The 12624-nt window shown below is 40.3% G+C and overlaps 1 protein-coding gene across 2 annotated transcripts in view; it reads right to left on the bottom strand.

The window, feature by feature from the left end:
- The window catches only part of LOC107091389 (spectrin beta chain, non-erythrocytic 4-like), a 60746-nt gene that overhangs the window by 10030 nt on the left and 38092 nt on the right, over nt 1–12624 (bottom strand). For both annotated transcript variants that reach the window (XM_015385261.1, XM_015385262.1), the window contains 5 exons: nt 4789–4927; nt 4597–4681; nt 4153–4364; nt 1206–2521; nt 364–424 (listed from right to left, as the gene is read on the bottom strand). In XM_015385261.1, coding sequence (XP_015240747.1) covers nt 364–424; nt 1206–2521; nt 4153–4364; nt 4597–4681; nt 4789–4927 — 1813 coding nt within the window. The remainder of the gene's footprint in view (nt 1–363; nt 425–1205; nt 2522–4152; nt 4365–4596; nt 4682–4788; nt 4928–12624) is intronic.

The raw sequence follows: 12624 nt of genomic DNA, 5'->3' as shown, positions 1-12624 counted from the left end.
CTCAGGTGGATTCTATTGATCATCAGTTATTGAGGTCAACATTGGATCAATCAGAGATCCTCACTGAACTTCTGAAGAGAGTTTGTTGCAGTGAAAGTAAAGGAGCACAATTTATTTTACACCCCCACTAATCAGTTTATAATTTGTCTAAAATTTTGTTTATTTGTTTAAAATATCCAATAAATTTTGTACCACTTCATGATCGTATCCTATTCGTTCTTTTTTTCTTCACAAAAAATAATAGTTGTATATCTGTATGTTTGAAGCCTGAAATGTGGCAAAGGCAAAGGTTGAAAAGTTAAAGGGGCTGAATATTTTTGAAAGGCACTGTAATTGTGAGAAAATGCTTCCAAGGTAACATACATGTGCTGCCTCTCTGTCTTGGGCTTGTTCCACAATTTCTGCCATGGTAGACCTCTTCTCCCTGCAGGGACAACAAAACTGTCACATTTAAGGTAAAACACAATCATATAGAACTTAAACTTTCTTTTGGACCATTTCCTGGAAATGTTTAGGCCTATTTAGGGGCGGCTGAAACCCTTCAAACCAGCTAACCTTAACATTGCAGCATTTACCCCTGTTCAATAAGACACGTAAATCAGGGGCACTAGGACCCTGCTCTGCATGCATGCTGCCTGTCACTAGCCTGAGAGCTGCTCTGCTGGTGGCAGTGGGGACCATATCAGTACAGGAACTGGGCTGACAGATCCCTTGAGAGTAGGCGGCTAACATGTCGGGCCAAAGTGAAACCCAGGAGAGCTTCCAGGTCGACCACAGGTCGGGCCCTAAAATTTCCAAATTTATTGCCTGGCAGGTCAAATGAACATTAAAATAATTTTATTCATTTGAGACAATCTAACTGTTGTGAAAATCTAAATTTGTCTCTGGAATTTGCTGCATATTGAAGTTTTTCGTTCATGTTCTCTGTATTTCATTTGTAATGCATTTTATATCATTATTATGTGATATTAAGTTACTACAATAAGCCTATTCTATAATATATAGACGCTTTTATAACCAAAGTAAACTTCAAACGGGCAAAATCTATTTGCTTAGGGCCCTTAAACTAAAATTGTTTTGCTCAAGCACTGAAGCATCTTAGCTGGGGCAAAGCCCCTCCCCAATATATAGGGTCCTAAAGAGGTACCTGGTTCATGTTAAACAGTGCTGGATTTTGCTGTCACCAGTGGAACAAACTTGCGTACCCTGAGCGTTTGTCAGAGCCGTCCTTCACAGAGCCCTCCAAATCACTTGAGTCCTGCCTCTGTAGCCTCTGCTTGTTGCTCCCCTCTTGTTCGCTGGATGACTGCCGCTCCATGCGCCTCCTGTATCGTTCCTGCCGCACTATCAGTGGGAGTTCGTTCAGCCTTGCCTGGATTTCCTGCTCGCTAGAGGTTTGTCTTCCCAGCTTGTACTCCCTTTCCCGCCTCAGATGGTCCATCTGTGGGTCTGAACGACTTCCGCGGGGATCCCTCTGGAGACGACCATGGAGAAGCTCCAGTCCTGATTCTGGCCCCACCATGTCTGCCATAGGGATATCTCCAAACTGTTCACGCTGCAGTCTGCTGGCTTCCAGGAGAGGATTTATAGCTTTGTGGATGTGGTTGATCCTTGGCTGCATGAAGTCAGCTTTCAGGTGCTGCCATGCATATGCCATTTTAGGATCCATAATTCCTCCACTTTGGGCCAGGAAACTAGAGCTGCCCAGACTTCCACTGCTATAATGATTTTGTGCCAAAAAGCCAGAGCTTCCCAATCCAGCACTACTCTGGTAATTCTGTGCTAGGTATCCTGAACTACCCAAATTAGGCTGTTGTGCCAAATACCCAGAGCTTCCTGTAATATGCTGTTGTGCCAAATACCCAGAGCTTCCCATATTAGACTGCTGTCCAAGATATCCTGAACTTCCCAAATTCTGTGGTTGAGGCAAATATCCAGAACTGCCCATATTTTGTTGAGGCAAGAAGCTTGGGCTCATCATTCCCCCACTGCTTGGCTGCTGAGCTATATTCCCTGAACTTTCTAATTTAGCACCACCTGGTTTTAGATGGTTTTGCAAACCGCCCAAACATCCTGTCGTCACTCCAAAGTATCCAGAACTCTCTGCACTACCAGCAGTTTGGTGGTTTACTCCATGGTACGTAGAGGTGTCTGCACCTCCGCTCTGGGATGCTGACAAACCAGAGTCACTTCCAGCTCCAGCTGCCTGTTGGTTCATTCCAAAGTACAAGGTGCTTCCTACTTTCCCAACACATGGCTGCTCAAGTCCGTGGTATCCTGAGCCATTAATAGCTGTGCTATAGCTAGCGAACGCTGAAGATAATCTCTGGGTTGTAGAACTGCTACCCAGATCTAAGCTGGTTTGGAAGGGTTGGGGTTCTATTTGAGCCTGTATTGTCTGCCTCAAGTAGGAAGAAGTAGCACTGGTTGAAGGAACGCTGGGAGTCAGACATGATAACGGGAACATTCTTCGACTGGAGAGAGGGGTCGTCTTTTTTTCCTCCTCCCTTTTCTTCTCAGCCTATAAAAAATATCAATGACATCAAGTCGCATATCAATAAATTACAATATAATTGAAAAACAAATGATTTTAGAAATACTAATCAATGTTCTGTTTAATGTTAATGGCTTATGAAAAAACCAGCATCTGGTCCAACCTTAAGTTAGCATACATCATTATTATAAAAGATGTTTAAAGCAAAAATATAAACTACTTAAATGTGTTCATGTGATCTACAATATATGCGCTGAGCATATTTATGAATTACTGCATCAATGAATGAAGGGGATCAGGCTCTGAAAACTGGGGTTCTATCTATAAAATAAAAACTCTTTGGGAGTCTGGAACTGACTAACTGAGGTCAATAAGCCCCCAGTCACTCGATTGATCGAAGAATGGATCAATAAATCAATCTGTACACACATAAGAAAAAACAAAAGAATACATTTTGTTTAAGAGCAACAGTATGAGGTACTATAGATACGATATTACTATAGGGAAAACCTTCCATGTCTGAGTGGTTAAGGTTAGCCTAATGTTAAGTTAGTGTAGCATGCCCCCAGCCAGGGGGGTCAAAATCATTTTATATTCAGACGATTTATAATTTTGTTTCTGTTTTTTAAAGGGATGAAAATTTTGATTTCCTCATTTAGGAGTGCCCTGCTGTGGTACTACAACTTTACTACTCAGTTCAGTTTGTTTACATAGCACCAATTCACAACTCATTTAATCTCAGGGCTCCTTACAGAGAGAACACTGTGAGATTGGTTAGGAAAACCAGCAGATCGCGTCCAGTCATTGATTTGGAAGACCCGCTCCTCCTGGAAGAGCTTGCAGTGACAACCTTCACTGACATTTTTTTATTGACTCTTTAGCAATCCCTCACACCAAGCATGCTTGTAGCGACAGTGGAGAGGAAAAATCCCTTTGAACAGGAAGAAACCTCCAGCAAAACCAGAACCAGGATCCGTATAAGCATTCCTCTGCTTACTGCCATTTGTTTTTAACTTTAAACACTTTGTACATTTTAAATGAAACTATACCTCTATGTTATGACATCATATACCTATTTGACTGTGGAGAGCCTGATGAATTGCCATGGTTGGCTGGATTTAGCCCTGAGCTTGACAGATATGATTTGGGAATTTATTATCATGGATGCAGTGAGGTTGGCTTAGTGTTTAACCGTCCTTGATAAGAGAGTCCGTTTGCTGAACCCCTTTCATGTCAACAATTCGTGTGATGGTGTACACCTTGGCAATCAGAAGAAAGCAATTAATAGTTTTCATGAATTATAAGGCCATAATTATCTAAATTCAGAGAAATAAATGCAACAAATACCTGCATCTTGTTTCTAATTAATCTATAAAACTGTGTATCGGTTTGATCTTTTAAAAAACTTTACCTGCTCTGTGATCCCCTTAACTGGGATCCATCTGTTTCTTTCTTTTTTTTTTTTAACTTAATTGTGTTTTTTAAATCCAAATCAAAGTAATATAAAATGCAGATTGAGAAGATCTAAGACATGCATTTATCACATGATGCATTTAATGATGCGACTGATAGCTTGTGCAAACACATCATCCCATGTAGCATAATTGAACAGTGGCCACACCAAACATGATCCAACTTTCATCTATAGTAAAGCTTACTGCGGAGAGCTGGCGGAGGGAGCTGAAGCGTTCTTTCCAGGTTACAGCAGCCTTGCGGAACGCCTCATGGCGAAGTATGAGCTGCTCGACCTCATCTGTCTGCGCCTGGGCCTCTCCTCCCTCTTGCTGCTTGGAGCTGATCAGGGGCTCCTTGGCTTTCAGCCAGGCTTCTGCCTTTACTGTCTCCTGGGCAAACTGGAAGTTTTCCTGCTCTGGAAGTGACGGTACACAAAGGCACAATTACTGTCCATTTTTATTTAAGCTGTAAACCTTTGCATTACAAGCTGTTATCCTGATATAAATAACTGCTAAAATGATGGTCCTTTAATTAAACTCACGTTAAACATAAATGTGAGATTTTTTTTTATTTGACACACTTAGAACACAGTAAATTACATTGTTATTTTGGTCATGGTCAAAGTTAATCTGAGTCTTTGTACTTACTGTGTAGTAACCTTTCCTGGTGTTTGTCCCATTTTTCAACAAGGTCCTTCTGCTTAGTTAGAAGACTGTCCAATTTCTCTTGTATCTGTTGTGACAGTTTAAAATAGTTTAGAGCAATTATGATTTTTGCAATGCTGTTTCAACTGTAAGCTGTTCAATGTTTGCCAGGAAAGGTTGCTTTGCTTGCCCAACCTCCTCCGATGCAGGATTGCCTGCAGCTATCAAAATCTTGCCGAGGTCAGCACACTGTAGGATGGTCTTGCTGCGGCCATCTATTTTGGCTTTTAAATCCTGGTGATGTTTCATCATTCCTTCCAGAGCCGTAAGATCTCTGAGGATAGACAGGTTAGATTGTTCAGGAAAGACTTATTGAACACTGGCTGTTTATTCTAGAACCACGCAGAAGAAAAAGGATTGAAAGTTTGCTTAAAACCTTTTAAATTGAGATACATGTATGAAATTTTTTTTTTCGTTTTTGTTGCATCACCTTTTTAAAGAGCTGTGCAAAGAAATAATGACTGCAACTTTTAACAGTTGCTGTCTGTCATGATCTGGAATCTTTGGTTCTGTGTAAGTATTCAGTCTAGGTTCTCAGTAATGCTTTATTTTATGTTATTCTGTATTTTCAAGATTTATATCATGTTTAAATTCTTAGCTTTACTCTTCCTTGTCATCTCTTTTCAATGGCTTCAGTTATCTCCAGTTCATTCTCTTATCCTCTAGTTCCCCCCTTGGTTATTCATTATTTTGTAGTCATTATTTTTATTCCCCTTTAACCTCATTTAAGTTCTTACACTTAAACCCCTTTTTCGTGGTTACTCTTTGTTGCCCCCTAGTGCCCCTTTCCTATCCCCTTAGCTCCTTTCTAGCTGCTCCTGTCCACACCTGCTCCCTATTAACTAATAATCCATTCATTGCTCTGTCTCCATATATATTCTCCTAAATCTCAAATTTTTTATTCCTGAGTTCCCAGCATGTTATTTCTGGATTTATATTTTTGTACTATAGATTTCTTTCTTCCATTTTTATATATTTATTAACATTTAAACATCAAAAATCAAGTGTAAAATCCAAGAATGTGCCTCTCCCTAAGATTAATAAAATTAATTGTTTGATAGTGTTTATTTTTGCCATCTGGTCTTTCAGTCTTCTCTGTCTTCTCCCTCTCCATCTTCTTTTCTTTCTATCTCTCTTCTGACTTCTGCCTGTTCTCTGTTTTACTCTTTTTAAGTAGATTTTTCTTCCTTCTCTTAAACCGAGCTTTACATTAATGTTACTATTTTCCTCCGCTTTTCATTAATCTCCATCAATCTTCTTTCTATAAGTCTTCTAATCATCTTCCTCTTCTACCAATCTCACATTAATCTAAAACAGAGACATAATCCAATCAAAATCTAACACATTAGTTTATACAACATGAAAGCTAACAAATTAATAGTCAGAACAGATTCTTTGTTTCACACACCTGTTGGTATTTGGTCATTTTTAGATGAGATATTGGGGTTATACAGGTGTTGCAACAAAATCTGTGACCCGTCATACATTGTCACCCAAGGAGGCGCTACATGTTTCTCACCATATACTTATTTAGGTTTAGGTATGAATCCAGTAAAGTTAGGGTAAGTAGATAGCGGACTGGTTAGGGGACGCGGTTACAGCAGACACTGTGGTTGCATTATATGACGAGAGAGACAGATTTTGTTGTAACACCGGTATAATCTCATCATACATATTATGATTATGATTATTATTGTCATTATCTCATCTGATTAAATACTAAAAAATCACCACAATTCCTGGAGCTTCAAGTAAAAACAACTTAATAAATGAACATTAAACAGGTGGTTATCTCTTCCCCCATCATTCTTAGATCATGCAGACCCATCATTTATTTTTCTTTTTACTGCCTCTTAGTTTTATAATTAGGAACATTCATATATCCAAAGTGAGTGGCAGAAAGGTAGACCTAAGCCAGGAAGTTTATGCTCATAAATCACAACCATAAAACAGCAAAACAACTTATAACTCTACTTACAATAAAGGTCACCAATCAGTTCTAAAAACATCTTTAGATGAAGCCTTGTTGATCTCTTGAGAACCACCGAACCAGAGACGCACCTTGCAAGGCATTTTAAATCATTCTGTTAAATAAATATGAATCTATTTTCTCATCCCAGCTGCGATTTCTGTGCGCAACATGCTTAAGTGCTCTTACTATACTCTTACTTACTCTTACTACAGTAATAACAGTCTACAAACAATATTTTCCCCTTCATTCATAAAACAGCAAAATCTGGGACATTTCTGGGGACAGCTTTAGCCAAGGACAGGTGGTCCAATAAGGGCACTCTCCCTGGAAATCTGAGACATCTGGACATGCTCTACTCAGCATTTGGGTCCACAGACAAAATCTACCAACCCTGACACTGTGGAATATTCCTGTGACTGAACATATTAATGAATTACCGATGTGTAAGTTTTGCCCTGATATGTTAAAAACATAATTTAGAGCCTAAACTCTTAAATAGCAGTTTTTCAACTCAGAAACTGCAATGTAGCCACAGTTGCCTTGGATTTACTGGCAGAAATGAGACTGCCCTCTGACCATCATCCATAGGCAATGTGTGCAAAGTCAGGCTTATGAGCTTGAACCAAAGCCAAAGATACTGTCACCCCCTTATCTAGCAGTTCTCTATAGTTAAAAATAAAGATTACAGTATCTTTCATTACTTATATCTGTTAAAGGAAATGAGGAGTATCTTTTTTAGACCACCTTTCCACAAACTTAGTTGTTAGGGTAAAAAGACCTTCCTATTCTGACATGACTGCACAGATACCTAAATCAAGATCCATAAACCAACTTCTGAACAAATAGTCAGAAATATCCACAAACACACGCCTACTTTATTTAAAACCTTGAAAGAAAAGTTGAAGCAGTTCTAGCAGTAAAATGTCAAGATCATACAAAGCCCTTTGGATTGAGAAGGTTTTTACACTCTTCGAGCATGTAAAAAAACTCAAATTAGCTCGCCGTTGGTTGATACAGGCGCAAAGTAGACAGGAGGTTATTATGAAAACTAAAATAAATAGATCTGATGTTAAGTTCGTCCGTCTTTAATCTTATGTTTGTCCATCCAGAAGATAATGAAAAACTGTGTAGAGGTAGACAGATCCAACCAGCAGGAGGAGGTGGGGCAGCATGTGGAGCGACGACTGCAGCACCAGATCCAGTCTCCCCCAATATTAGGCTCTAAAAAAGAGAACCTGCCAGAAAACTGCTTCAGTCATGCAAACTATAGTAATGACTGAAGAAGATAGACCACTACCACCACATAATTGTTGGGATCTGGAGGCTTTGTCCACCTTCTCCACCAGAGGGCGCACGAGATCTCCTGAGGGCATGAGCTGACTGCGACACCTGTCTTCCATCTGCTCATCAAGGAAGCCCTATTTAAGGAGGAGGAGGCTGACACTTCCCTGCCAGAGTGTTTGCCAGTAATGGTAGAGCGAGACCTGAGCTAACCAACCTGATCTGTATCTCTGATTTTTGTGAACCTGCCTGACCCTGTTTCTCTCTGCCTCACAGATCGAGTCCTGTCTGAAAACCTGAAATCCTGGAGATTAATCTCTGTCTGGAATCTGCCAGCCTGCACTCAGTTAAGCCTCTGCCCTTGCCCTCAGCCCTCTGCCTGCCGACTAGCCTCTGGACCCTCAAGGTTTCCCCCCTGCAGATCAGTTCCACCTTTGAGCAGGTATTTACCCCGTCATCTGTAAACCTGCAGTTTACCTGGATTTACCCTAACTGACGCCTAGAACCCAACATGACAATAATCCCCTAAAACCCCCCTAAGTATGTTCCAAATGTGGATTGTATCCTATGGTGCAGTTCACAAATTCTGATTTAAAGAGATCAGCAGCCTCCAACAATCCCAGTTTTTAGTCCGTGGCCGTTAGATGAAGCTAGAAAGGATATGGAAGGTGTAACTTCTCTGCAGGAAGATCAGGAAATATGGATCCAAGGCATGGAGGGAATTTATAATTCATATGGTTGAAATGGGTATGAGTTTGGACGAGCCTTACATTCGTCAGTGGGAAAACATGGGGGAAAAATAAGGGCGAATCATAAAGGCAGAACCCCACAAGGCATTGTATTTGAACATCACGCGCCAATGGGAGAGGAACCGAAACAGCAATGGACAGCTGTGGCAGAAGCAGTGCGTACAGGTTTCCCCAGGAGGGCAGATTATGGACATTTACGTCCATAAAACTAAAATAGGAGAAGACGTAGACAAGTTTAAAATACATTTTGAAATAGAATACAGGTTCCACAGCATCATACCCCACACTGATGGAGAAAATACACTACATCAGCAGCAGCTAAAAAATATATGTTGTTGGGAGGTTTCCAGCCACATATCTCCACGTGGTTAAAAAAAAAAAAATTAATCACCCTGGCAACATCAAATGTATCCACAGAAGATTTTAAAATTTTCTGGGCCGATTCTATGTGACCCAGAAGAAACATTTTCTTTCCAAACCACAGGACCCCCTTAATGGCCTTGAGGAGGTTTCTGAGGAAGCAGGGGCAGTCCTAGGGGCCGAGGGGGCTTTCAGATAAGGGATGCTGGAATTTTTGGCCCACCTGACCATTGGTCTCGGGAGTGTCCAATCAGACACAAGCACTACATCCGCGGGGTGAGGCATGACTAGTTTCTAGAACAAATGGGGATCCAGAGCCATTAAAACCAGTAGATTTGTATGGAGCATGGGGCCTATTAAATGCATTAAAAGAAAAACCATACATAGTACTTACAATAAATGGACAACCAGTTACTCTTTTATGTGATTCAGGAGCCTGTAAAATGTATGAAAAATAATGTAGGACTGAAAGCATGTAAAATGCCCATTTTTGTAAAATCAGCAAACATCCAAAGAATAGATGTCAAGCACAGGTAGCTGAGTGTATTTAATTAATAAGGGCTTATGAACTGAAAAAATTTGACAATTTAGACTGATAGTCAGTAAGCATTTTCTACTATCTTTTTCTTTGCAAAACAAGATAAACGCAGAGGCATGGTAACCTCAACAGGCAAAACCGTAGTACATGCAGACTTACTTACAAAACTACTGAAAGCAATTTATTTGCCAAACAAAATAGCTTTACTAAAATGTACAGCTCACACAAAAATCACTGATGCAGTGTCAAAAGGAAGCAGGCTCGCAGATGAAACTGCAAAACAAGCAGGATGAGGAAAATTTGGCTCCTCTGATATTTTCTTAAAGCAAGAAACAGAACAAAGCATGATCTAGAAGTGTTAATAAACAGACAACAAACAGCGCCAACTGCAGAAAAACAAATGTGGGTAAAAACATGGAGCAGCAGTGAATCTAGAAGGACTCTGTAAAGTTTGCAACAAAACAGTTCTCCCTAAAAGCTTATTCAAAGCAGCAGCTATTTTGAGCTATGGGCCTTGCCATGTCTCAACAGGGAGGAATGATAACTTTAATACAGCAAAATTTTACCACATATGAATTTAATTCTTGTACAAAAAACTTTTGTAAAGCCTGTACAATCTGTGTAAGACATAATCCTCAATTTAAAACCAAAATGGGGACAGTTTCCAAAACCACAAGGACCCTTTGAAGTGATTATATGGCTTTTATTGAACCAACACCAAGTGGCCCTTCCAAATACTGTCTAGTAATGATTGATGCATTTTCAAAATGGGTTGAAATAGTCCCAGAAAAGCATGCAGATGCATTGACAGTAGCTAAAGCTATATACCATGTTGTAGTTCCAAACTTTGGCAGAAAATGTACAGAAACAATGGTCCACATTTTGTGACGCAGGTGATTCGGCAAATGGCAAGCAGGTTACAAATAACCTTAAAGAATCACTGTGTTTATCATCCACAAAGTGCAGGCCTTGTGGAAAGAACAAATGGGACAGTTAAATCCAGGCTTAAAAAGTGTATGAAAGAAACAAAGAGGCAATGGCAAGAGTGCCTGGATCTATTAAAACTGTTCATGAGAAAAACTCCAACAAGCAGTGGTTTGACTCCATTTGAAATATTACATGGCAGATCGTACAAATTACCGGTTCACAACACAAATGCCACCTAAGAAATAAGAGAAATGTTGCAGTCTAAGTGTCCAATGCAAATCGACTGCCAGAAGGACCTTTATCTTCAAATGAACCATAACCAGTGAGACCAGGGGACTGGGTGTTCATCAAAGTCATCAGAAGGAAGAATTGGGTGAGCTCATGGTGGGAAGGACCATTCCAAGTGTTCCTGACCACACCAACAACTGTGAAGATCGCTGAAAGTCCATCTTGGATTAATCTCAGCCACTGTAAGTTACAGAGGGTGTTAAAGGCCTAAGGCTGGAACAGTGGGGAAGTCCGACTACAAAGGGGTTTGGTTTTTTTAGAGTCACTCATCTCGGTGAAGAAATCAAATGATGAACTGATCCCTGTTCTTTAGAGTCCTGGGTAAAATTAACATCTCTGCTAACCCAGCAAAAATGGGGTTTCCATGGAGATGGGGCTTCCTTTGCGTTTTGGCTGTTGCATGTGTTGTCTGTTTCAGTCCAGACCCACTGAGTGAGAGAGGAAAGAGTTTCATCCACTCCACTGCCATGAATATTTGGCACGGTAATATCCCAAACCACCACGTTGACAACCTATGGGAAATGTATGCAAGGGCTGTAGCCCTGCATCATAATAACACTGATTGCTACGTGTTTTCTGTCATGCCCAAGTCTACCAAGAAGCCTACCTTATACATAACCCCCATGAATGCATCACAGGCTATCTGTTTTGCATCATGTGCATTCCAGTTTATGCCTGCTACCTTAATGAACGCCACAACTGGAGAGATTATGATGGAACGGGTGTGCAAAGGAGTAAAGTCAATGTTCTCTATCAGCAATGTTTTAGGTTAGCCCACCAAGATGAAGGCTGTTATGCCTAAAGGAATGACACATCCAGTGTGTATTCTCTCACCTAGAAGGAAAGATACGGTGAAGGTAGGACATGTAACAGGATGCCAAAGCATCACTGGCCTCTACCCTCACTTTGTCTACGTCATCCTCCCTAATCGAAAGCACACCAACAGTTCTACTTGGAAACCACAGCTCAACTTTTAAGTCAACTGAAAACTGGTCAGGCACCTGTGCTCCTATGTTCGTTTCTGACCACATTGTCATCATCTCAGCTCAGGCTGAGCACCATCATCCCTCTAACAGGAGGAAAAGAGAGCTTAGCTCCAGCTCAATGTTGCAACCTCATGATCTCATATGGGGTTCTTACATTCCCTCCAAACATAAGCACTGGAGCACAGCTAACAAAACCTTCACTTTTCCCAGGCTTGGGGGTTGGCAAATCCCAGAATGAAGAATCACAGAATGAAGACCGAGGTGAACATGGACATCAATAAAGGACAAAACAAACAAATAAGTGAAATGTGTTCAATGGTACTGCAAAATAAAAAGGTTTTGGACATGTTAACTGCTAGCCAAAGCGGTGTGTGTCTGACAATTACAACGTCCTGCTGTACATATATTTCTGATGCTAAAGAAAGTCATGTTACAGAAGCTATGTCTGCCTTAAAGAATCTACAAAAGGCCATGTCCCAGGATGCTATTCCTGTAAGAATGCACTTCCTCTCCTTGCTCATGTCAGGCTGTGGTGGCACCTCTTGCTGAAAATAATGACCCCCTTTATTATTATCCTTTTTTGTACTGCCTGTGTAATCCCATGCCTAAAGTCTATGATTTCTAAAACTATGAGAAATGATAATTTTCAATATCAAAAGCTTTCAAAAACCCATCTAGAAGAAGTACAACCCGTAGTTTAAAGTTTTCCCTTAATAAATGCCTAACAAAATGACAGTCTCATTGATAATGGGACATGCAAGTAATGAGTACTTAGTAAGTTAAAGTTAAGCTTCAATTGCAAATAAAATGATAAACAGGAGGGAATTGTTAGAAAAATGTAAATGTCATCATTTTATTTGTATTAAGTTA

This window comes from Cyprinodon variegatus, unplaced genomic scaffold (assembly GCF_000732505.1).
Source record: "Cyprinodon variegatus isolate N-32 unplaced genomic scaffold, C_variegatus-1.0 Scaffold334, whole genome shotgun sequence".
NCBI lineage: Eukaryota > Metazoa > Chordata > Actinopteri > Cyprinodontiformes > Cyprinodontidae > Cyprinodon > Cyprinodon variegatus.
The sequence above is the reverse complement of the archived record's forward strand: the minus strand, read 5'-3'. Positions and strand labels throughout refer to the sequence as shown.